The sequence below is a fragment of the Salmo trutta genome, chromosome 14 (assembly GCF_901001165.1).
Source record: "Salmo trutta chromosome 14, fSalTru1.1, whole genome shotgun sequence".
NCBI lineage: Eukaryota > Metazoa > Chordata > Actinopteri > Salmoniformes > Salmonidae > Salmo > Salmo trutta.
The window spans coordinates 46860869-46888297 of NC_042970.1; the positions used below are offsets into that span (position 1 = coordinate 46860869).

The 27429-nt window shown below is 41.1% G+C and overlaps 1 protein-coding gene and 1 long non-coding RNA gene across 2 annotated transcripts in view; one reads left to right on the plus strand and one right to left on the minus strand.

Moving 5' to 3' along the window:
- Window positions 1-830: 830 nt before the first annotated feature.
- Window positions 831-16030, minus strand: LOC115208273 (uncharacterized). The gene is made up of 2 exons (XR_003881132.1): window positions 15925-16030; window positions 831-1166 (listed from the first exon to the last, which is right to left on the minus strand). It is a non-coding gene; the product is annotated as an uncharacterized LOC115208273 (long non-coding RNA).
- Window positions 15390-27429, plus strand: part of slc2a9l2 (solute carrier family 2 member 9, like 2) — a 223079-nt gene continuing 211039 nt past the window's right edge. Inside the window, exons 1-2 of the mRNA XM_029776210.1 lie at window positions 15390-15492; window positions 24672-24783. Coding sequence (XP_029632070.1) covers window positions 24700-24783 — 84 coding nt within the window. The 5' untranslated portion in view covers window positions 15390-15492; window positions 24672-24699. The remainder of the gene's footprint in view (window positions 15493-24671; window positions 24784-27429) is intronic.

The following is a 27429-nucleotide window of genomic DNA, read 5'->3' on the forward strand; positions in this document are numbered from 1 at the left end:
GCCCATGAATACAGTAAAACTACAAAATAAGCTGGATATTTTAAACCACCTCAGATTCTGGAGGATTCTATTGAACATAAGACTTTACTTACCAACAATGTGATATACTATACATTATACGGCTACAGTCAAATTAGATTATTTTAACAATTTAGTCAAGAATTTAAAAAATTATCTGAATATCAACAAATATAATTTTAACAGAATTGGATGTATTGTAATACTTATAAAATCAAATGCCTGTGCTAGGATCTGAATAGCAGTTTGACAGAGATGGTGTGAGTATGTGGAATATTCTCGCCAACGTTCGTCAAGGTATGATCATGAATGTGACCAAAGTCATGGGATGGAAAATATCTTCCATTGCAATCATATTGTGAAATGAGTGCAATCAATCTTTAAGTGTGAGAGCAACAGTACCAACTATTGTATATACTGTATCCCTTAGTTACAGTATCAATCTAGCTATCTTATCCAATTGAATATGGAAATTTGCTACAAACTAAATACTTTTCTCATTGTTATTTTTAACGGGGTAGCATTACTTCTAGGCACACAACAAAATATAAACCTTAACCTGAGATATAAAAAACACTTAATAGATTCAGTGAAAATGATCCAAATTGATCACCATATCCAAATGTGTGTTTACTATATCGACACGCTATTTGTTACATTAAAACACTAATGGATGGCCTTGCATAACACATTTTGTCTTGGATGAAGTGTTCTTGTCCTGACAAACTTTAGAGGGTGGCTAAATTACCATAGAATGGTAACAGAGCATGTCATCAAAAGCTTTAGAAATGTGTATTTGTGTGTATCATTAGTTACAGTAATCATCTTTAATAATCTGTCACCATGAATTCAGAATATATATATGCTATATACATTTATAAAAATTTTTGTATTCAGTGAAAATGGCAAATCTATCATTACCTCAAATGAAAGGTGCGACTGAATTTACACTTGACCCCTTAGTTCCAATATCTCTGCCCCAGATTGTCCGATCCTCACAAGGGAAAGTGCTTATTGTTTGGAACTTTCTTTCCAAGTAGTTAAAGGGAAGTTCTGGTGGTCAGGTCTGGACAACGCTGGTCTGACCAATAAGAATCCATTCTCCAAGGCTGTTTTAATCACGTCGACTGGAATATGTTCCAGGGTGCCTATGGGAATGACATACATTTTTATTTATTTATGTTATTTGTTTAACCTTTATTTAACCAGGTAGGCTAGTTGAGAACAAGTTCTCATTTACAACTGCGACCTGGCCAAGATAAAGCAAAGTGACAAACAACAACACAGAGTTACACATGGAATAAACAAAACATAGTCAATAACACAATAGAAAAAAAAATCTATATACAGTGTGTGAAAATGAGGTAATTCAATAAATAGGCCATAGTGGTGAAATAATTACAATTTAGCAATTAAACACTGGAGTGATAGATGTGCAGAAGATGAATGTGCAAGTAGAGAAACGGGTGCAAAGGAGAAAAAAAAAATAACAGTATGGAGATGAAGTAGTTGGATGGGCTATTTACAGATGGGCTATGTACAGGTGCAGTGATCTATGAGCTGCTCTGACAGCTGGTGCTTAAAGTTAGAGGGAGATATGAGTCTCCAGCTTCAGTGATTTTTGCAGTTCGTTCCAGTCATTGGCAGCAGAGAACTGGAAGGAAAGGTGGCCAAATGAGGAATTGGCTTTGGGGGTGACCAGTGAAATATACCTGCTGGAGTGCGTGCTACTGGTGGGTACTGCTATGGTGACCAGTGAGCTGAGGTAAGGCGGGGCTTTACCTAGCAAAGACTTATAGATGTCCTGGAGCCAGTGAGTTTGGCGACGAATGTGAAGCGAGGGCCAGCCAACGAGAGCATACAGGTTGCAATGATGGATAGTATATGCGGCTTTGGTGACAAAACGGCTGGCACTGTGATAGACTGCATCCAATTTGCTGAGTAGAGTGTTGGAAGCTATTTTGTAAATTACATCGCTGAAGTCAAGGATCGGTAGGATAGTCAGTTTTACGAGGGTATGTTTGGCAGCATGAATGAAGGAGGCTTTGTTGCGAAATAGGAAGCCGATTCTAGATTTAATTTTGGATTAGAGATGCTTAATGTGAGTCTGGAAGGAGAGTTTACAGTCTAACCAGACACCTAGGTATTTGTAGTTGTCCACATAAGTCAGAACCGTCCAGAGTAGTGATGCTAGTCGGGCGGGCGGGTGCGGAAAGCAATTGGTTGAAGAGTATGCATTTAGTTTTACTAGCATTTAAAAGCAGTTGGAGGCCACGGAAGGAGTGCTGTATGGCATTGAAGCTCGTTTGGAGGTTTGTTAACACAGTGTCCAAAAAAGGGCCAGATGTATACAGAATGGTGTTGTCTGCGTAGAGGTGGATCAGAGAATCACCAGCAGCAAGAGCGACATCATTGATATATACAGAGAAAAGAGTCAGCCCGAGAATTGAACCCTGTGGCACCCCCATAGAGACTGCCAGAGGTCCGGACAACAGGCCCTCCGTTTTGACTCACCGAACTCTATCTGAGAAGTAGTTGGTGAACCAGGTGAGGCAGTCATTTGAGAAACCAAATGTTTGATTTGTGTTTTTTATTTGGGTATACTATATCAGCTGGTTACTGTAGTTTGATAAATGGGTCTTTATCCAATTATAACTACTTTTTCTACATGTAATATGGAAGTTTGTCATTTTTATGCCACATTTCTTTTAATTTTTCATTGGGAATCTACTGATGAATTAACATGAAAACAATAACGTTATAGTTTAATTCAACAAATGTATTCATTCACAGCGTAGTGTTTTGTTGTCGTTGAATTCACCACAATTATGCATAGCACATGGGGATGTGCGAAACTTACATGCCGACCAAACCGCTCGCTAGCGTGCGCATGTTGATCTTGTACCCCCACACCAGACACGATCAGGACACGCAGGTTTTAATATCAAAAACTCTGAACCAATTATATTAATTTGGGGACAAGTCAAAAAGCTTTAAACATTTATGGCAATTTAGCTAGCTAGCTTGCTGTTGCTAGCTAATTTGTCCTGGGATATCAACATTGGGTTGTTATGTTATCTGAAATGTACAAGGTCCTCTACTCCGACAATTAATCCACAGATAAAACGGTAAACCGAATTCGTTTCTCGTCATATCTCCTCCTTTTTCTTCTTTGGACTTTATATGGCGGTTGGCAACCAAATTTACGGTGCATTTCTACAACCGTGTGGAGTGTGGACGTCAGTTCATCTTTCAATCACCCAAGTGGGTATATGCTCCTAAAAAAACCAATGAGGAGATTTGAGAGGCAGGACTTGGTTCTATTTTAGTGCCTGGCCACGCAGACGTTCGCTGTGGCGTGCGATCAGTGTGAGTGCAATGATTGAATAACATGCATGTGTAAATTTGTGTTCCCACTTGCGCAGCCTAACAGTGTTTCACATGCAGCACTGGCAGCAGACATCCTGGTGACCACTCTGACCACCTGCACTCATTGGTTGTGTTCCCATGCTCAGACATTTCATGCATCAACTAACGGTCGAAAGGAAGGGGAACACCTCAAAAAGGGCATTGCATAAAGGCCCACTCTGTTAAACTCAAACAAACCACAAGGGGTGCCGGAGGCAGTTTTGTGGTGATCCGCGTCGCCACCTGATTGCATTCACTTGCCAAATCAATTGCTGAAAACTGTTATCAACCTTGATCATACCACAGTTCAACAAGACCTTTTGGCTGTCTTTTACAGTGGGTGAATATAGATAGCAAATATGAAACACTTTTCAATGCGGTAGTGACGTGGTTTGGGAAGGCCATTCAGGCGTTTTTCTCCCCCCAGTATGTTTAAATTAAGTTACCCAGTCATTCCTCATGTGATAACGCTAATGGATTTAGTGAGAGTCCCTAAGACAAGGAAGTCTGCTAAGAGACTGGTGAGTTATCCCGTCTCTATTTGTTTGTTTTTGTTTGTTTTGGAGCTTACAATTGCATAAATTTGATATTGCATTAAGTAATGTTTTGCACAAACAAAAAGCAATTCATGTCAATAATATATATGTAGCAGTAAAGTGGTTCGTTTACTGTCAGAGTAGCTGATCCAGCCACCTTCATCGATATGAACAGCAACATCTTTCTGATTCACTATTGGTTCTGGTTCCCGGCAGTTGAAAACATGATCAATATGACATGCAATAGCAAAAGTCTTCTGTTGGTTTAGTGATCAGATTAAAGGCTATTGGTAGAGGAAACAGCCATAAATGAATAGTTCTAATGAGATGCTACATTGATATGTGTGACTGTTTTGTCTTTTTTTCCCCTCCACATATTGGATTAGTTTGGGTCCTTCTCAGAGTTACTGTTGTCATGAGGTGGGTGTCACATACCAGGGGCTGAGGAATTCCATCAGGGTTCCAGGAATTCTGGTATTTAAATAAGATGGATTTTTTTTTGTCTGAGAGAGATTCCTCAGCAGCATTCAGATGGAGAAAAGTGGAAGTGTGTAGCATGTTTGTGTATGTTTGTCGCTCAATCGGTAGCTACATCAATGTAATCAGCAGTTTAGGAACGGCTATTATAATAACAATATGGTTTTGCTGGAAACGATACCGTTTGGGACACACTATGTAAGTATTGTTTTTTTGTTTTTTTTTGAAGATGATGACGATGTTTATAAACTGCTACAGTTAACTTCACATTTCATGATTGTTTAAGGCCCACTATGTGTTAACCAAAGGTTTGTAGTCTTTAATGGCAATTCTCACAAGGCTAGGTTTACTGTTTTAACCTCTAATCATACCCTTCGCTCAGTCTTATGTCCCTATTAAATCAAAGCAGGTCACCTGATTCCAGTAGAAACAAAATTCTCTCCATGTAGGGAGAGAGCATGTTTGAGTTATTACGCAGTTGAGGGATTTCCTTACGTTTCACAATGTTAAAGAGCAACTGCCCCTAAAAAGCAACTTCTTGTTTTGAAAACAGCCTATGTGGCATCGATATGGGTCAGAAACCGTTATTCTAGTCTCAAAATTGACTACAAAGTGTAAATAGGACCATTTTGATCATAAAGTCAGCCCAAAACAGAGATTGGCGAGATGATGGGGGGGAAAAATGGTATGTCAGGGAATGAAGGGTAATGTAACAGTTTCTTGGGTTAAGTTTATTCCAATCCTGCCCACAGCTGGCAGCACCGAAGTAATCATCAATTCGGAGCACAGCTGCACAGCCTGATCATTTGATTGGTAAGGCCATGGTCAATTTGGTTTGACATTCGATTTCCCTATAGGGCTAGTTAGGGACCATTAGTAAACTAAACAATGTACATGGAACAATATTTTAAAATGTCAATAGCTCCAAATCTCAATGACTTAAACCTCAAACCAACTTTAAATTGTACAAATGGATATACACATATTGAAAGCATTTAATGAGACAACTAAAAGATGTGCAACATGAAAATATTGTCCCATTCACATTGTGTCATTTATTGACGGCCCCCAACTAACCCCAGAGATAGGCTATCCAATGTCAAACCATTGTCAAACCAACTTTGCCATGGTCACACACCAGCTGGCTGAAGCTAATTGGCGAAAGAAGTTGGCTAGCACTAGCTAGCCAAGTCGACTTCAAGACACAAAACTTGAAACAGTCTAATCAGATCATCTAGAAGAGTGAGTGACTAACTGTGTGACTGTACAAACACTTACCACGTGTGAAGACACACACACACACACACACACACACTAAACCACCTCTTCCAAGACAACTGTTGTTTGGCTTCAGTTATGGCCACCGCAAATCTTAATGACCAAGCTGAAAAACTAGTCCAAATCAGGAAGTTCAGCCACCCTTTAACTTTGTTTTTCTGAGCACATGCATCCAAACATGCATTCCTGTTTGAATAGGATCTTAACTTCAGGGCCTTGTGCATTATATCCTGTGATGTTAACATGTGCTGTACCTGAGTGAGAATTGATCAAATTTCAATCAAATGTATTTATAAAGCACTTCTTACATCAGCAGATGTCACCAAGTGCTGTACAGAAACCCAGCCTAAAACTACAAACAGCAAGCAATGCAGATGTAGAAGCACGGTGTCTGGGGAAAAACTCCCTAGAAAGGCAGGAACCCAGGAAGAAACCTAGAGAGGAACCAGGCTCTGAGGGATGGCCAGTCCTCTTCTGGCTGTGCTGGGTAGAGATTATAAGAGTACATGGCCATTTAAGGCCAGATTGTTCTTCAAGATGTTCAAATGTTCATAGATGACCAGCAGGGTCAAATAATAATCACAGTGGTTGTAGAGGGTGCAACAGGTCAGTACCTCAGGAGTAAATGTCAGTTGTCTTTTCATAGCCAAGCATTCAGAGGCCGAGACAGCAGGTGTGGCAGAGAGAGAGAGAGCTGAAAACAGCAGGTCCGGGATAAGGTAGCACGTCTGGTGAACAGGTCAGGGTTCCCTAGCCGCAAGCAGAACAGTTGGACTGGGGACAGCCAGGAGTCATCAGACCAGGTAGTCCTGAGGCATGATCCTAGGGCTTAGGTCCTCCAGGAGGGCGAGAGAGATAGAATTAGAGGGAGCATACTTAAATTCACACAGGACACCAGATAAGACAGGAGAATTACACCAGATATAACATACTGACCATAGCCCTCCGGCACATAGACTATAGCAGCATAGATACTGGAGACTGAGACAGGGGTGTGTCGGGGGACACTGTGGCCCTGTCCGACGATAGGGCCAACCAGGCAGGATATAACCCCACCCACTTTGCCAAAGCACAGCCCCCACACCACTATAGGGATATCAACAGACCACCAACTTACTACCCTGAGACGAGGCTGAGTATAGCCCACGAAGATCTCCTCCACCGCACAAGCCCGAGGGGGCGCAAAACCGGACAGGAAGATCACGTCTGTGACTCAACCCACTCAAGTGACGCACCCCTCCTAGGGACGGCATGGAAGAGCACTAGTAAGCCAGTCACTCAGCCCCCGTAATAGGGTCAGAGAATCCCAGAGAGGGGAGCCGGCCAGGCAGAGACAGCAAGGGCAGTTCGTCGTTACGGTGCTTTGCCATTCACCTTTGCACGCCTGGGCCAGATCACACTTAATCATAGGACCTACTGAAGAGATGAGTCTTCATTAAAGACTTACCGTAAATTCCGGACTATAACCCGCAACTTTTTTCCCAGGCTTTGAACCTCGCGGCTTGAACTATGACGCGGCTAATATATGAAATTGCCGAACGGGTTACGGTCAAACAACTTTTTTGTTTACTGTTTAGATTAAATCGAGCGCTCTCAAACTTTCCATCATTCTGATTACGGTAGTCATTTTGTCACCCTCATCATGGCAAAGACACGGAGAAATGCATATGATGCAGCTTTCAAGTTGAAGGCGATTGATCTGCCTGTTGGAAAAGGAAATAGAGCTGCTGCACGGGAGCTTGGTCTTAATGAGTCGATGATAAGACGTTGGAAACAGCAGCGTGAGGAATTGACTCACAAGCCGTGTTTCGTTAAAGCCTATTTATTTTTGTTACAAGCCCTGTTTCGTTAAAGCCTATTTATTTATGTTACAAGCCGTGTTTCGTTAAAGCCTGTGTAAAGTTAATTTGTTTCAATGTACCAGTAGGCACCTGCGGCTTATAGACATGTGCGGCTTATTTATGTTCAAAATAATATATATTTTTTTAATTCAGTGGGTGCGGCTTATATTCAGGTGCGCTTAATTGTCCGGAAATTACGGTAAAGGGTATTACTCAAGGTTAAATTTAGATCCTCGGTTAGGTGGTTAACCGATTTTTGTACTCTGACGTCCTTGGGTAGGTGGAGGGAGTCTGGAAGGGCATCTAGGAATCTTTGGCTTGTCTGAGAATTTATAGCACTGCTTTTGATGATACTTGGTTGGGGTCTGAGCAGACTATTTGTTGTGATTGCAAACGTAATAGAATTGTGGTCCGATAATCCAGGATTATGATGAGGTAGGTCCGGAGACATGTTGGATAATAACCCACTGAGACAATGATGGCTCCGAAAGCCTTTTGGAGTGGGTCTGTGGACCCAGGGGGCCTGTAAACACTAGCTATAAAAAAAAGAGATTCAGTAGGCTGCATAAATTTCATGACTAGAAGCTCAAAAGATGAAAATGCAGTAATTTAAAAATATATATGTTTTATTTGCTGTCATAAATGTCAGTAACACCTCTGCCTTTGCAGGATGCGTGGGGAATATGGTGACTAGTTACAGTTCATATAAGGAAATGAGTCAATTTAAATTTATGGATTTAACATGACTGGGAATAAAGATATGCATCTGTTGGTCAAGGATACCTTAAAAAAAAAAATAGGGGCGTGGATCAGAGAACCAGTCAGTATCTGGTGTGACCACCATTTGCGACACAAATCTCCTTCGCATAGAGGATCAGGCTCTTGATTGTGTCCTGTGGAATTTTGTCCCACTCCTCTTCAATGGCTGTGCGAAGTTGCTTGATATTGGCGGGAACTGGAACACGCTGTAATACACGTCAATCCAAAGCATCCTTCAAATGCTCTATGAGTGACATGTCTGGTGAGTATGCAGGCCATGGAAGAGCTGGGCATTTTCAGCTTCCAGGAATTGTGTACAGATCCTTGTGACATGGGGCCATGCATTATCATGCTGAAGCATGAGGTGATGGCGACAGATGAATGGCACGACAATGGGCCTCAGGATCTCGTCACGGTATCGCTGTGCATTAAAATTGCCATTGATAAAATGCAATTGTATTCATTATCCATAGCTTATACCTGCCCATTCCATAACCCCAATGCCACCATGGGGCACTCTGTTCACAACGTTGACATCAGCAAACCGCTCGCCCTAAGGACGCCATACACGCTGTCTCCCATCTGCATGGTACAGTTGAAACCGGGATTCTTCCGTGAAGTGCACACTTCTCCAGCCGGACAGTGGCCACCAAAGGTAAGCATTTGCCCACTGAAGTCAGTTACGACGGCGAACTGCAGTCAGATCAAGACCCTGCTGAGGATGACGAGCACACAGATGAGCTTCCCTGAGACGGTTTCTGACAAATTCTACGGTTATGCAAAACCAATTATTCATCAGCTGTCCAGGTGGCTGGTTTCAGACAATCCCGCAGATGAATAAGCCAGATGTGGAGGTTGTGAGGCCGGTTGGACGTACTGCCAAATTCTTTAAAACGACTTATGGTACAAAAATGTACATTCAATTCTCTGGCAACAGCTCTGGTGGACATACCTGCAGTCAGCATGCCAATTGCACGCTCCTTCAAAACTTGAGACATCTATGACATTGTGTTGTGTGACAACTGCAGATTTTAGAGTGCCCTTTTATTGTCCCCAACACAAGATGCACCTGTGTAATCATCATGCTGTTAAATCAGCTTCTTAATATGCCACACCTGTCAGGTGGGTGGATTATCTTGGTAAAGGAGAAATGCTCACCAACAGGGGTGTAAACAAATTTGTGCACAAGATTTAAGAGAAATAAGCTTTTTGTGCGTATAGAACATTTCTGGGATCTTTTATTTCACCTCATGAAACATGGGACCAACACTTTATATTTATATTTTTGTTCAGTGTAGTAATCATGGCCTAGTACCGACTGGACACGTGCCCAGGGGGCCTGACGTCCATGGGTCCTGACCTCCTCCATTGATTTTGTTAGTCACTCTCACTTAACATAGCATAAGTCATGGCAAAACTGCAAAAATGTCTCTCTGCCCCATGCAAAATGTATAGAACTGCAGAAAACTTGCTAAGGTTCATGTCTGCACCCCCTAAATCTAATTAGCATCATACAAAAATCCCCATAAAAATCTGTCAGTTTAAGATAGAGATATCTGTTGTTTTTTTTTGCATTGGATGCGTCTCAATCCACGCCGTCTGCCTATGTTGCACATCCGCATCTGCGGTGAAAGGTGACAGAGCTACTGTGGAGTGGTGTTTCTCAGACCATGAGGCGTCCCGAAAATCGGTCTTCTCACAATATCGTCTGAACTATTATGACCCCTCTATGGAAAGATGAGACTCTCACGAACAGATGGTGTTCTACATTTTGCTTTAGGGCCCCTGCAAGTGTCTTGGGACTCGTCTGAAATCGGTACAACCGATCTGCCAACTTCTGTTCGTAGCGTCCAAACAGTTTGGGCTACACCATATTATGAGCCCTCTGTGGAAAGGTGAGACTCTCACATACAAAGTACATATCAGTTTTGCTCTAGGATGCCCACAGGATTCACAAGACTCCTCTGAAGGTCCCCCGGTACCAGTTGAAAAATGAATGGAAGTATATATGGACACTGATCAAGGACTAATAAGGGGTTAAATACATGTAAAGAAAAATAATGTTTCCTGATCTTTCTTATATCTTTCAGATATAGGACAGACACTAAATAACAAACTTCCTTTTGATATTTTTTGGGGACTATCTGTTGTTCCATGTAGTGAATCTGTTATTCAATGCGTTTGTATGGGCTAATAGCAGTAAGGCCAAAAATGTTTTCTTAAAATTCGAAATCAAACAGCAAAATTATCCTTGGTATGACCTTCTTAAAACAATTCCATATAGTTTGCCGGATATGATGCCCACAATACTGGTTAAATCATTGGTCCCATGTAGGCTGCCCAAATATTCTAATGAGCCCCTGCCTCTATATTATGAAGTAGATGGGCTTGGTGTGGGCTAGCCCGTGCAAACATTGCCCACTAAATACCCACATGGGGCCAATGGGGTCATATTTGCTGGGTATACATGACCATTGCAACATACCGGCAAGATGAAAGGGAAGAGAAGGTCGAGTATAGAGGGGAATTCAATGTCAACAAATCCTTTGAGTCTCTGACTGAATTTGACTAGTATGTGTTGTAGGTTGAAAGAACATTTACTTGTGGAATGTTACGGAATAAATAACAACAATAGAAAGAAGCATCTGGTGGCATTGGTAGAGTCAAGCAGGGAATGGAGTGAAAGTGCACTGTACTGTAAGTACGCATCAACGCTGTGGGCCAGGTGTAAATGGTTTAGCAGCTTTTCCAATACATTTGGAATACAAAAGAAGCGTCCATCCTTGATGGTCTATCAGCAGGACAATAGACTCTTGCCGAGTTTAGGGACTTTACATGTATTAATGGCTGTTTGCGAGGCATGCCACTTCACCGATCTCTATGCATAGCCCACCACATGCACTGTTTTCTAACCACATCTGGATGGATCCATAACGAAACAATGGGAATAAATATCACTGAATGATGGAAATTTTGGAATAAAGTAGGCTAACGCAATTGAAGTTAACAAATTGTTGCTTACTGACACACCCAAAGTCATTCAATTGTTATAATAGGATTTGAAGCAATAGCCTACCCCCATGTGGTCAACTATTTCAGCACATTCAGCATTTTCGCTCTACTTTGAGTCAAGCATGGGGACTGGTCTTGATAAATCAATCAGATTTTTATTTTCACTGTATCTCTGTTTGGATATTGGTTAGCCTACAATTAGGCTGTGGAAATGTTTTGGATTATTTTGCTCTTCAGTCGCTTAGTAGCCTAGGCCTACTCCCGACTGGTCACATTGTACAGCGCCATATGTGACCATAACGGAAACACAGAGGCCTACATAGGCTACTGTAAAATGCATTTTTGTTTTTCTTGAAATTTAGTTTAATTAAATTGATTCATATTATGGTGTTTCTCCATAATATTAATCAATTGAATTAAACTAAATTTCTAACAGTATAAACAGCACAACAAATACAATAATAATTTACAAACAAATTATCTTGAATCCCATATAGTCTGTTCTAACAAAAAAAGGTTTTAAAGTCTCTAATACAGCCAATATTAAAAACAGTCAAATGCATTTGTGAATTCAATCACTTTAGCCAACATATTGCAGTTTATTCGTTGTTTAATTATTCAAGGCTCCCTTTGTTACTTCGTTTTATAACAAAAATTCTTGACTGTATTTAAAGACATGGATGACTTGTATGTAGTGTGATGACATGCACAAATGAATGAATGATTGATTGATATACTGTATATTGAAGTAGGCCTTTATGCCAATAAGTAAGTTAAGTTAAAACGGCTACAGTAATTAGGCCTACAGCTCCATGACACTTCAATAACTTAATTTCAATAAAAACCTTGAACCCACCTGTCCCTGACTTTTCCTAAATATGTGTATTTTACACTCAAGCAGTAGTCCTAGATTGAATTAAATATCATAAAAGACAAAAGCTTTCTGAGCATTTCTTCCTCAAAGCGCCATGAAGATCTGCTGCATCATATGCATATTAACAGTAGAATAGCCGGGGAATCAATGAGTAGCCTACCAATAGTCGCCAGTCTAATAAATCAATTTTACATACACAATCACAAAGAAATCCATTAATATTTTGTTTAGCAAGGTCATAAAAACATGGTACTAAGACAATTTATTTCAAAAGAACAGAATAGCATGTTTTAAGATGTAAAGTCAGCAAAAAAAGAAACGTCCCTTTTTCAGGACCCTGTCTTTCAAAGATAATTTGTAAAAACCCAAATAACTTCACAGATCTTCATTGTAAAGGGTTTAAATACTGTTTCCCATGCTTGTTCAATGAACCATAAACAATTAATGAACATGCACCTGTGGAACGGTCGTTAAGACACAGCTTACAGACGGTAGGCAATTAAAGGTCACAGTTATGAAAACTTAGGGCACTAAAGAGGCCTTTCTACTGACACTGAAAAACACAAAAAGAAAGATACCCAGGGTCCCTGCTCATCTGCGTGAACGTGCCTTAGGCATGCTGCAAGGAGGCATTAGGACTGCAGATGTGGCCAGGGCAATAAATTGCAATGTCCGTACAGTGAGACGCCTAAGACAGCGCTACAGGGAGACAGGACGGAGAGTTGATCGTCCTCGCAGTGGCAGACCACGTGTAACAACACCTGCACAGGATCGGTACATGCGAACATCACACCTGCGGGACAGGTACAATCCCTCCATCAGTGCTCAGACTGTCCGCAATAGGCTGAGAGAGGCTGGACTGAGGGCTTGTAGACCTGTTGTAAGGCAGGTCCTCGCCAGACATCACCGGCAACAACGTTGCCTATGGGCACAAACCCACCGTCGCTGGACCAGACAGGACTGGCAAAAAGTGCTCTTCACTGACTAGTCGCGGTTTTGTCTCACCAGGGGTGATGGTCGGATTCGTGTTTATCGTCGAAGGAATGAGCGTTACACCGAGGCCTGTACTCTGGAGCGGGATCGATTTGGAGGTGGAGGGTCCGTCATGGTCTTGGGTGGTGTGTCACAGCATCATCGGACTGAGCTTGTTGTCATTGCAGGCAAACTCAACGCTGTGCGTTGCAGGGGAGACATCCTACTCCCTCATGTGGTACCCTTCCTGCAGGCTCATCCTGACATGACCCTCCAGAATGACAATGCCACCAGCCATACTGCTCGTTCTGTGCGTGATTTCCTGCAAGGCAGGAATGTCAGTGTTCTGCCATGGCCAGCGAAGAGCCCTGATCTCAATCCCATTGAGCACGTCTGGGACCTTTTGGATCGGAGTGTGAGGACAAGGGTCATTCCCCCCAGAAATGTCCGGGAACTTGCAGGTGCCTTGGTGGAAGAGTGGGGTAACATCTCACAGCAAGAACTGGCAAATCTGGTGCAGTCCATGAGGCGGAGATGCACTGCAGTACTTAATGCAGCTGGTTGCCGCACCAGATACTGACAGTTACTTTTGATTTTGACTCCTCCCCCTTTGTTCAGGGATACATTATTCAGTATCTGTTAGTCACATGTCTGTGGAAATTGTTCCGTTTATGTCTCAGTTGTTGAATCTTGTTATGTTCATTCAAATATTTACACATGTTAAGTTTGCTGAAAATAAACGCAGTTGACAGTGAGGACGTTTCTTTTTTTTGCTGAGTATATTTATCTGTGGTATCGTAGCTGAAGCTATGGCTGCGCCATGTCAATGAAATTAACTTGTTCATTCAGCAGACATCACATGATTACTTTCCCCAGCCCTTTACAATTTTAATATGAGGGAATATAACAGAATACAATAGAAAGGATATTTTCTCCAAATCGGTATTTTCTGATTGTCATCAGTAGGTATGGAGCTCTGGTTATTCTAGGAAAACAGTTATATTTTGAAAAAGAGACAATCTGTAAAACTTTTTGTGTTGTTTGGCAAAACCAGGTTCATTAAAAACGTTGGAATGTGCTCTTTCGGATAGGGTATAGCAATCAAAACGTCTGGCCTGCATGGACCTCTGTAGGATTATTTGGAAATGTAAGCAGTCAATAACAAGCTTCATAAAGACACCATCAAAGATGCCCTCTGAGGGTCAAACTAGCATTAATGGCAACAATGGCTGAAAGTAAAATACTATGAAGGTATGCACTCCAGCATGCCATAACATTCCGCAGCATTCCGCAAGCTTTGCTGCAGTATTTTAAATGAGGACCCACTGCTACCTGCACAATAACCTCATATGGGGTTACTGACCACAATCCATTTAATTCATATTAGGAAGTGTTGATTATTTTTGCCTTGGGGAGAGCACAGTGCATGGAAGAAAACATAGCTTCGAGAAGGAGTGCTGGAGGTGCTGCAGATACATTTAAATAGATTTATATAATTTCTCCTGTTTGTACAGAAACAAATGAAATAATTGAAACTAATACACCAGAGAGCTTTTTTTATGTTGTGGATTGTGTTTTATCACATCACGAGCGCATGGGCCTACTTTCAGGAAGCCTGCAATTGGGCAGCATGCGTGGTAAATATCAAACAGCTGATTGTTGAGTTGTGGCTGTCAGTGAACAGCAAACAGCAGCTAAAAGGCCTTTCACAATATTTCTAAATACAATTGTGGAAAAAACAGTTTGGATGAGTCAGTGCCACTGGAAAGTTTAAGGACTATGATTTCCTCCTCATATTGTATAATCTGTCTCCACACTTCCATCGGCCTATGCTATTGGTTGCATTTATGACTGGGTCACTGGTTTAATTAATCTAATGCTCGAAACTTGGAAACCCATTGTAGAAAATGAGCTCATAGTTTCCCACTTGGAAAGTATCAGAATCAACCAATAGGAAGTTCTAAGCAAAAAAACATACTCAAATTGTAACTCAGAGGTTCCGACTTTCTGAGTTGTCTTGAACGCACCATCAGGAAACATATGTCAGTGTCAGAATGTGTGGGCAAGTGTACGTCAGATTATTAAAATGATTTTCATGTATTGTAACTTTAAATGTTTCAACTTCCATACTAGGCCTGTCTGCGTGGGTTTGCTTACAGTGATTTCCTCAGTCAGTGCCTGTTAATCATTTGTTAGGGGGGAGTATTAAAAGACTATGTCTTCCAGGTACTGTCTCATTGTCAGCAGGATAGTTTAAGGGTCAGTGTTAGGTTCCCTCTTCCTCTGTATAAGCTGCTGGGAAATAGTATTTGTGTGGGTAAGTTAAGTCAGTGACCTCATGTCACATTCCTTCTCTGTGTCAATATAGAGAATGCATTAATAAACCGAACCTGCAAAATTGCATGGCATTTTAGAGGCTGTATTTGTTTTTAGTTTGATTTCCTATTGGCTAACCTTTGACCATGACTTTGATTGTGTTGGCTGGTAACAGCAGATGTTGTTTACAATCTGTACTATACAGTCCTTGATCAAATTCATAATCTTTGTTAAACACTTTCAAGTACTTGACATGAGTGTGATTTAGCATGCCCGGTACATTCAAACCAGCGGAATAGTCCCACACAATGGTCGAGCTAGGCTAAATTAAGCAAAGTTATTTGACATTTGATATTACGTTAGGTGTGATATTACATGTGAACAAGAACATTTACCAGAAATATCTTTTGGTTTAAAGGGGGGCTATACTCACCGATTCCGCCTGGGTTTTTCTACTGCTCATGAAGAAAAACGAGATTTGCGTCATAGTGGTGTGGTTCGATGTAGGTGTGTTATGTTTGCAATGTTGTTCCCTGGTAGTTATTGTTGTTTGTCCCTCTTGAGTCACGGTAGCAACATTTCTCCCTCAAAATAGTCAGAATGAAGCTAAGATAAATGAAGAAATCTGTCATTAATACTGACTTTTCTGCAGAGGAGGTCTTAGTTGCACAATTTTACATCTAACTATGGTGTTTGGTGCAGTATTTCTCAAGTTGAAATATGTGCGTGAAAAGTCAGTGCACTGCAGACAGCATCGAGTCAGCTGCTGCTGCGCTCAGGACTGATTTATGAGAACATGTCTACAACTTCATTAGCAAGCTGTCAAACTATCATAAATAAAGCACAAGCTACACGCTGTTTATCAGTGCCCAAAATAAGTTCCATCTCTGTGTTCGTCAATGAAGCTTGCTAGCAGGCACATTTAGCAGGCAGGCCACGTTAGCTAATCACCTTATCAAGTCACTGGCGACTTGTGTGACGATTTATTTTTACAACTTTCTCACTATCTACAGTATTACTGGAGTATGCGTCTGTCTGGCAGTGTTTCATAGTGAGTCATGTTACAAAACAGGTCCAGTTTAATATCTTTCTGAGTTTTCTCTGGTTTTTGTAGAAACACCTGCAACAAGACACAGACATTTATTTAAGCTTTTTCCCCGAATCGAGAACAAAGAAAGCATCGCCAAGAGCAGGTTAGTTGGAAAATCTATGGCAGCGTTTTGTATAAGCTAAACTGTAACGTTGAGTATGGAAACATAGTTATCGCATATCTCATGTAACACACTGTTGATAAACTCCAGGATCATGGTTATTGTTTCAGTGACAGAATCACAAAATGATCTATGTAGATGTAGTGGATGGCTAAGCTAGTATCATGTGGTGGTTACCTTCCCAGGGACCGAAAGTAAGCCATTGATTGTATTGGACAAGACGTTATGTTTGTGGATTTGTGAGTATGTTGTGTTATTGCAAGTGTCATATTGAATCCCTGAGCTGCTTGGCCATACATTTAACCTGCCTTTCTGGGTGTAAATTCAATTTCCTGCTTCTTATCCCACTGCTGAACTTTCAGACCTCCAACAGGGAGTCACCAAGCTACCATCGAGGAATGGGATAAGCCCCTTGCCTTGAGCTCTACAATATTGGAAAAGTGCCTTGGTTACCAACAAAACAGATTGCCTATAAATGATCCTCTTGTTTTATGTTGCATTTTGTGGCTTGGTGGGGTCCAGACTCTGTGCTGAATTACTTTTTGGAAACACCTTATTTTAAGGTACACGTATTAGCCACTAATTGGGAGTTTATCAGTGTGTGTATATCAGGATTAGCATTGAAAATGTGACCAGCGGTCAGGAAATCAAGTAATAAAATGGCTGTAGATCATAATCTTTTTTTAATGAAAAAAAAAGACATTTAAACAGTTATGCTATGTGTTTGCTGAGTAGTTAGATGAAATTCACAACGATTGTTTGATGGCAAACTTTCTGTACCGCTAACATTCACTTCCAGTCATTTTCGCTCGCATTGCTAGTCCCATTTTTTTTTCTTCGATTTATGGGATATTAGAATCATCTTGTCCTAACCTGTATATTTTCGACCTAGAAGTCGCTACATGACGTTTTGCCATTGCCGCGAGGATGTCACAGCACCAATTTTCCTTGCTGCGGCACAACTGTAGTCCCCGATGTAGCGTTTTTGTCCCGTCTCCTGCCACACTCTGCTCCGTTCATAGAAATATAATTAATAAAAAGGGCCTGGAAGCTCTCACCCTGGAAATTTGATTAGTAAACTCATGGGTACACTCGCAATGGCTGCCTAGTATTGTAATGCAATAATTTCCATGGTAATTTGGAATGTTCTATCATAATGCTGTATTGCCATGGTAATGTATTTTTCGTTAAATTGACTTAACAAATCACTGCACAGATTGAAGGGTACACTTCCTGCTTGGGTCTAGGATGAATAAAGGAAGGTTAAGGCAAGGAAAGCATTTAATGCGGACGCGTTAGAAAATAAACAAATTCATAGTACAAGCTCCATTGATAATTACTAGCGTCATTGCTAACTAGTAAAGCTGGAACACGAATTGCAAATAGTTATGGGATATTAGAATCCTCTTGTCTTAACCTGTATATTTTGAACCTAGGCACGGGTACACTCAAAATGGCTGCCAGTCCACCCATTATGCCACCATTGACTTGAATGAAGATGCTCTTTCTATTCCGTTGCTGTGACTTCTGTTGCACAGACAGCTTCTCTTTTGCACAGACAACACTCTCTTTTGCGGCAGAATTGAATAGTCGCTAAATGCTATCAAAATTATAGAACTCCTTCCCAAAGACAGCCTGAAAAGTAACTGAATTTGTCACTAGCCTCTTTTACCAATAAAAGTAGCTGGAGGGGTCTGAAAACTTGCTAAATATAGCGACAAAGTCCCTAAATTGGCAACACTGCATGAGCCACATCAGTTAGCATCATTTGAATAAACATTCCACATTACCATGGAAATTATTGCATCACAATACCAGGCAGCCATTGTGAGTGTACACATGAGTTTACCAGTGAAATTGGCAGGTTCCAAGCATGTTCTATTCATTGTATTTCTATGGTGTACACTGCCGTTTCTGAAGCCATAATTAATGCTTACATAAGTACATGTAAAACTAACTTACTAGAGAAACTACTTTGTTAACTTTCTGATCCAAAGTAACACATTTGCTAATTGCTAGAAGGTGCCAGTTAGTTGTCTTGTTATAATTATTTAAATAAAAATAGGGGGAAAAGGGTGTTGCACATGTCACCAATAATATCCGTACTATGAGGAGATTCAGTGGCGGATTTAGGTATAGGTAACACGGGCAGCCGCCCAGGGCGGCATCTTGCCGGGGGCGGCATGGGGCGCCCGCACAAAAAAAGAAAAAAAATTGGAATGGTGACATTTGCGTGATTGGTTTTCTATCGCTTCTTTGCACGTCACGTCAATGATATCATGTCACCGTGTGGGACTGTGGGTCAATTAACCTTGTCGGAGTGGGCACCCTGATTCTAGTTTGTGAGCTAGGCAGGCTACTGCCTGGGAAGGTCTCCCACTCAGAAGTACGAGATGGGGAGGGGGCGGGGTAGGTTGACCTCAGGTCTCCCCACTGGAAGCCTGAGGTAGGGGGAGCGGGGGAATCTATCAAATAGCGCACCTCTAACTTTGTACACTAGTAATGCAATTAGTAGTGCAATTAGTTGTGCAATTTAGTTTGTGTGTTTCTTGTCTTCTTTATAAGTGTGTTATTCTATTTGTGTATTTGTGTGTGTGTTGGGGCGGCAGGTAGCCTAGTGGTTAGAGCGTTGGGCCAGTAACCGAAAGGTTGCTGGATTGAATCCCCGGGCTGACAAGATAAAAATCTGTTGTTCTGCCCATGAACAAGACAGACTGTTACCCGGTAGGCCATCATTGTAAATAAGAATTTGTTCTTAACTGACTTGCCTATTTAAATGAAGATTAAATATATAAAATATAGGATTTGTGCAATTTAGTTTTGTGTAATCATTCGTAATAATTTGATTCTCATTTTATTTGTATTTATATACTACAATTTGTTTCTATTTGCCATTGTTACTTCTTTTTGATATTTATGAGTCTTATTTTTGTATATATTTCTATTTATATCGTTTTAAATGTTATGATTATTTATTTTCGTTGTTCCAAATGTTTGAATGTTGGGGGGGCGCTGAAGTGGGGGGTTCGCCCAGGGAGCCATACAAGCCAGAACCGCCACTGAGGAGATTTGATGTAAAGTCCTTCTTTTTAATGCACATGCACATTAATTTTTCGTTGTTCCTTTTCCATACAATCCATTATGTACAATTGCACTAAAAATGATTTGAATAATGCACATTTTTAAATCCCAGCAGTCTTTAAAAAGACATTCAGGAGTAAAAGGTTTTCAATAGTTGTTTTTAATTCATAAAAATACAAAAATCATTGGAATATAATATTTGAATGGAATATAACTAATAACATTAAATAACATTAGAATTGAACATTTAATAACTAACTTAACTAATTAATTATCTCTTATGCTCTGCTATTGCGCGATTCTAATTTGTACATAGGTCACAAATAAAGCTATCCCCTGTAAAATTGTAGCACAACTCATGAGTCCACTCCCCCTGCCAGTCCTGACAGTGACTCCTAAGGAACCTCCCCAGCTCCTGGTTGGTCCTCTCCACCTGCCCGTTGGACTGAGGCCTGTACACGGATGTGAGGCTGGCCGTGAACCCCAGCTTCTCACCATTCCCGCGATGAGAATTGGGGGCCATGGTCGGAGATTATGTAATTGGGAAGGCCATAGTGCTGGAAGGCCATAGTGCTGGAAGACCTGCTGAAACAGTGCCTTAGCAACCTGGAGAACAGAAGGGAGACCAGAGAGAGGGATAAAACAGCAAGATTTTGAGATTTTTCCACAACAACCATAACAGTGAATCCATCAGACGGGGAAGATTAGTAACAAAATCTATGGACAGATAGGACCAAGGCCACTGAGGCATGAGAAGGGGAAGAGTTTCCCTGCTGAAGCGTGCCGGGAGTTTTGGTTTGAGCACATACGGAGCAGGAGTAGACGTAGCGGGCAATGTCCTTCGCCAAGGTGGGCCACCAGTACTTAGCAGAGATGGATTGAATGGTGCCTGTGATACCTGGGTGTCCAGCGGCAGGGGATGTATGCGCCCAGGTCAACAGCCGATCCCTTACCTCCGTGGGAATGTAGGTGCACTCCGGAGGGCAGGTAGCAGGCGTGGGTTCCCTCACCAGAGCCTGGTGGATCTCCACGTCTACATCCCAGAGCACAGGGGCAACAATTTGGGAGGGCAGAATGATGGGCGCACTCAGGACAGGAACCTCTCCTGAATCGTGGAGATGGGACATGGTATCGGCTATGATGTTCTTTGAACCTGGGCGGTATGACAGGATGAAGTTGAATCTAGTGAAGAAAATGGCCCATCTTGCTTGGTGTGGGTTCAGCCACCTTGCTGTCCGTATGTACTCCAGGTTCCGATGGTTTGTGAGGATGAGAAATGGGTCCTTAGTGCCCTCCAAACAGTGTCTCCACTCCTCTAGTGCCAACTTCATCGCCAGGAGCTCCCAGTTGCCGACGTCATAGTTCCTCTCTGCATGAGACAGTTTTTTTTATAGTATGCACATGGATACAATTTTTGTGGGTTACCTTGGTGTTGTGACAGGACAGCCCCCACGTCCACTTCTGAGGCATCCACCTCCACCACAAAGGGCAGCGTAGGATCTGGGTTTGAGCAACGGGCGGAGGTGAAACGCCCACTCAGTAGACGGAAGGCCTCATCGGCTGCAGGATTCCCACCAACTTACGGGGGCCACCCTTGAGGAGAGAGGTGAGGCGATGGAGCTGAAGTTTTTAATGAAGCGGCGGTAGAACCCCCAAAACCGTTGTAGTCCCTTTATGGTGGTTGGGACTGGCCATGACCTGACTGCCTCAATTCTTCCTCTTATCCATAACCACTCCCTGCTGGCTGATCTGGTATCCCAAGGAGACAGCGGCCTGATGGTACTGGCACTTCTTTGCTTTGTTTTCTGAATAGGCAGTATTCTGTAATGTATATGCTGGGAGTCAGGAAGCAGGTGCAGAAGGTGAGTTTAATAATAAGAATCATGAAGATAAACAAGACAGGAGAAGCATACAGAACGTGACCAAAAAACAATACTGCCTGATGACAGGCTACAAAGGGCTAAATAAAGGGAGAGTAATCAGGGTGATGATGAAGTCCAGGTGTGCGTAATGATTATTGCCAGGGCCGATGGTTAGTAGACCGGCAACGTCGAGCGCCGGAGCGGGAGTAGGCATGACAGTTCCAAACTTCTTCCATTTAAGAATGATGGAGGCCACTGTCTTCTTGGGGACCTTCCATGCTGCAGAAATGTTTTGGTACCCTTCCCCGGATCTGTGCCTCGATACAATCCTGTCTCGGAGCTCTACAGACAATTCCTTTGACCTCATGGCTTGGTTTTTCCTCTGACATGCACTGTCAACTGTGGGACCTTATATAGACAGGTATGTGCCTTTCCAAATCATGCCCAATTAATTGAATTTACCACATGTGTACTCCAATCAAGTTGTAAAAACATCTCAAGGATGATCAATTGAAACAGGATGCACCTGAGTTCAATTTCGAGTCTCATAGCAAAGGGTCTGAATACTTATGTAAATAAGGTATTTCTGTTTTAGATTTTTTTTAAATAAATTAGCAAAAATGTCTAAACTGTTTTTGCTTTGTCATTATGGGGTATTGTGTATAGATTATTGACATTTTATTTTATTTAATCTATTTTAGAATAAAGGCTGTAACATAACAAAATGTGGAAAAAGTCATGGGGTCTGAATAATTTCTGAATGCACTGCATATGACATAAATTGCTATGTAAAATAGCTAAAAGACTATAAAGTAACATTAACTGTAAAACTATCAGTCACTAGTGGAAGCATTTACAACTGCAATTAAGTTACATTATATTTTTGTATGTATTTTATGTCAGACACATTCATGGCCAGTTACCCTCTAGGAAGGGGAGGCGAGTTTCCCCCAACACACTCATCCAACCTATTACTACTTTAATCATAGATTATCTACATTTTTGTCTCTAAACATGTGGATTATTTATCTTCAGGCTTTCCTTCTTGTATATTTAAACAATTATAGATCTAACTTCATTGGAATATATCTGCAACATTTTCAAAATGCATATTTTTTTTGATCAACTTACCACAAAATCGTTTTGTTAAAACCACTCCAAAAGTTGTGATGACACAGAGGACATTTTTTGTTGAGCAGTGGCAGCCAGGGAACGTTTTGGGGAAATAATTTGGTGGCATTTTGTGGTCTTAAGGTGAATTACACGAGGGGGGGCTAGTTACCCCCTGGTACCCTATATAATACATAAAATACATTTTTTAAATTGGTGTAGGGAGGCAATACACATTGGACCAGTGCCAGGAGCTCATATTTGGACCAAAATTGGCCCAATGGAGGAAGCCGATGCAAAGTGTGGGCTTATTGAGGCAAGATATGGGTGCTAATACTAGGGCAATAAGTAGCCTAAATACGCATGTCATTCTTAAAATTTGATGGATGTGAGGAGGAGACCAAATAGTATTTTAACAGTACACAAACCAAAAGTTACATTAGATTGTATTTGACTACTAAAAAAAGAATGTATATGCAAAAAAATTTCCATTAAAAGCCTATGTTTTTTTTATACAATTGACGGGCTCATTCCTAATTCGATACACCATGCATTTAACTCAGAACTCCTGCCTACCTACCATTGGCTATCATTCCCTCTATGTTCCATGTAGGTCGGAGTCACTACAGAGTAACTGAATAGTTATTTTCCTATTCTTATCAGTTATTTAAACAGTTATTTAAACAATGTGGCTTATATTAAAAGTACGCTCAGCAATCTGGCGAAGATGCAGAAAGTAAACAGCATATTGGGTCAATTTCCTCAACTACTGTAAGAGCGTTGAGCTGTTTTTGTCCTGTGGCTCCCACGCCGTAGGAGAGTGAAGTAAACCCTAGCAGGTACTGGGTGACTGTTTGAGAGCGAAGTCTTAGATCTCGCTCATCTCAATATCTGCCGGGCTGCTTGTGGCAATGTCATTTCGTGGAATCTACCTGTAAATACACAGTCTTGTCAGGGCAAGGTTGTTGAGGATGGGATGTTATATCCAATTAATGCTTATTCTTTGAGTATCAGTATAAAGCAAGTTGGATTTAGAGTTGTCGTAAACATCCCAGGCTGTCTAGCAGCATGGGTGTAAAGACAGGTGATGGTGCGCATCAAAAACCAATTACAGGGAAGTGATGGGAAGCAGAATTGGAGGCTTACACCTCCCATGTAGAATTCATGAATCAATTCCACCCCTCGTCTGGCAGGAAGGAACTATGATAAGTGCAATATACTGTCCACCACCAGATGGCAGACTGACTTTACCTCTCTTTCGTCATCCATAACTTGTCAACCACAGAGTAACCAAGGATTGTGTGGTTCAGTTGGTTATTTTTAGAACCGTGTTATACAGTCTAGGTCACTCAAACTCATCTCTGGACCTCGAAGCCAGTTCCATTGCTTTTTTCCATTGTTACCCTCTAACCAGGGACTGATTTAGACCTAGCACAAAAAAAAACAGAAGGCCCCGGATCTCATAGGGAAAGAGTTATCAAAAATGGCTTGTTGACATTTCCAGGCTTAGGAAAGCACAATATCTTTCTCCTGCCATTGCTGTGAGCAATTATGTCTGAGCTAGTATCCAGTTGTGTTTCTTTTTGTTCCGGTTGCACATACTATCCATTTTCTTTTTGAAGGAAATTGATTCAATTGTGCATGCTCACAGGTCAGGAAAAGTGTTTTATCTTCACCTGGAAACTTCCTGGTTTGATCGAATAGAAACTTCTTGCACTTATCCACCTCATGATCTGCATTTTATACAGAGTTAGTGTGGGTGAAGCTGATGTTTAATTAATTTAATATCAGCACAGTAGTTTTCCTCTTTACAGACTGAGTCACAAGCTACTTCCCTAAAATCACTTTCCTTACCACACTGCTGTCTCCATACATACTCCTTTGAACAGTATGAATAATGCCACATTTGACTTCAGTGTCATTTCAGTGTCTTAGAAGTAAAACATGGAAATGCGAGAGCAAACCGAAGATCCTGAACCGAACAACATCGAAAGTACTGAACCAGACCACAAGAAGTCAACAGAAAAGGTTAGTTGGTAATTTCTGGATCTTTTCAAAGGAGTCATACTGTATCTTCGTTTATGGCTTAGCACATGGTCGCTTATCACCATGTTGTGCAATCATTGTTTTTCAATCATTCATGTGTGAGGTTATGGGTGTACCTCACACCAATGTGGGTCATGGTTGTACAGTGTCTTCAGAAAGTCTTAACACCCCTTGACTTTTTCCACATTTTGTTGTGTTACAGCCGGAATTGTATGTGTGGGGTACAGAGACGAGGTAGTCATAAGAAATCATGTTAAACACTATTATTGCACAACAAGTGAGTCCATGCAACTTATTATGTGACTTTTTAGGTTTGCAATAACAAAGGCGTTGAATACTTACTGACTCAAGACATTTCAGCTTTTCATTTTCTATTAATTTGTAAAAATGTCAAAAAACTGAATTCCACTTTGACATTATGGGGTATTTATTGTGTGTAGGCCAGTGATTATCAATTTTAAATTCAGGCTGTAACACAACAAAATTTGGAAAAGTCAAGGGGTGTGACTACTTTCTGAAGGCACTGTACGTTTACACGTAATCTCAATGACCTATGTCATATTACAGTACACTTTGGATAACAAGGTTCATTCGGATTCTTCTCCACCATGACCCACTTACATGGGCTAATCAGATATTGGATGGGATGTGGTGTGGATTATCCACAGTTCAGAGTGTTTCTAATAGCTGGTAACATAACCACCTGTTTTAAGAAGCTATCTTACCGTGTGTGATCCGGATGGACCCAGACAGATATTCCTTAATGTACAACGTGCTCTATGCACACTCACTGGACTGTACTCACACACACTACACTGACACTCCAACACACACACACGATTGCCTAGTCACTTATACCCCTACCCACAGTGCATTCAGAAAGTATTCATACCCTTTGACTTAATACACATTTTGTTGTTAGCCTGCAACATTCTTCTCAGAATTGTTCAAGCTCTGTCAAATTGGTTGTTGATAATTGCTAGACAACCATCTTTAGGTCTTGCCATAGTTTTTCAAGTAGATTTAAGTGAAAATTGTAACTCGGCCACTCAGAAACATTCACTGTCTTCATGGTAAACAACTCCAGTGTAGATTTGGCCTTGTGTTTTAGGTTATTGTCCTGCTGAAAGGTGAATTAATTTCCCAGTGTCTGGTGGAAAGCAGACTGAACCAGGTTTTCCTCTAGGATTTTGCCTGTGCTTAACTCCATTACGTTTCTTTTTTATCCAGTAAAACTCCCCAGTCCTTGCTTGAAAATATGGAGAGTGGTACTCAGTAATATGTTTGGGGCAAATCCAATACAACACTTTGTATTCAGGACAAAAAGTTTATTGCTTTGCCATATGCTTTGCAGTATTACTTTTGTGCCTTGTTGCAAACAGGATGCATGTTTTGTCATATTTTTATTCTGTACAGGCTTCCTTCTTTTCACTCTGTCAATTAGGTTAGTATTGTGGAGTAATCAATCCTCAGTTTTCTCTTATCACAGCCATTAAACTGTTTTAAAGTCCCAATTGGCCTCATGGTGAAATCCCTGAGCGGTTTCCTTCCTCTCTGGCAACTGAGTTAGGAAAGACGCCTGTATCGTTTTAGTGACCGGGTATATTGATACACCATCCAAATTGTAATTAATAACTTCACCATGCTCAAAGGGATATTCCCTATTATTGCACACAGAGTGAGTCCATGCAACTTATTTCATTTAAGTAAATTTTTACTCCTGAATGTATTTAGGCTTGCCATAAGAAAGGGGTTGAATACTTATTGACTCAAGACATTTCAGCTTTTCATTTGTAATGATTTTGTAAAAATTTCGAAAAACAGAATTCCATTTTGACGTTATGGGTTACTGTTATTGTGTGTAGCCCAGTGACCAAAAAAAATCTAAATTTTATCAATTTTAAAATCAGGCTGTAGTACAACAACATGTGGAAAATGTCAAGGGGTGCGAATACTTTATGAAGGCATATTACCTCAAATACCTCAATTACCTCATGCCCCTTGACATTGACTCGATACCTGTGCTCCATGTACAGTGCCTTGCAAAAGTATTCACCCCCCTTGGCATTTTTCCTATTTTGTTGCATTACAACCTGTAATTTAAATATTTTTATTTGGATTTCATGTAATGGACATAGACAAAATAGTCCAAATTTGGGAAATGAAAAAAATTACTTGTTTCAAAAAACCTAAAACGGAAAAGTGGTGCGTGCATATATATTCACCCCGTTTGCTATGAAGCCCCTAAATAAGATCTGGTGCAACCAATTACCTTCAGAAGTCCCATAATTAGTTAGATTGCACACAGGTGGACTTTAAGTGTCACATGATCTGTCACATGATCTCAGTATATATACACCTGTTCTGAAAGACCCCAGAGTCTGCAACACCACTAAGCAAGGGGCACCACCAAGCAAGCTGTTACGCCCGTTGTTGGAATGAGACCAAGGCGCAGCGTGCGTAGAGTTCCACATGATTTAATAAATGAAACTCACCAAAACAAATACAGACGCAAACGAAACATAAAGTAATGTTGTGCTCACAGGCACTACACAAAAACAAGATCCCACAATCACAGGTGGGAAAAAGGGCTGCCTAAGTATGATCCCCAATCAGAGACAACGATAA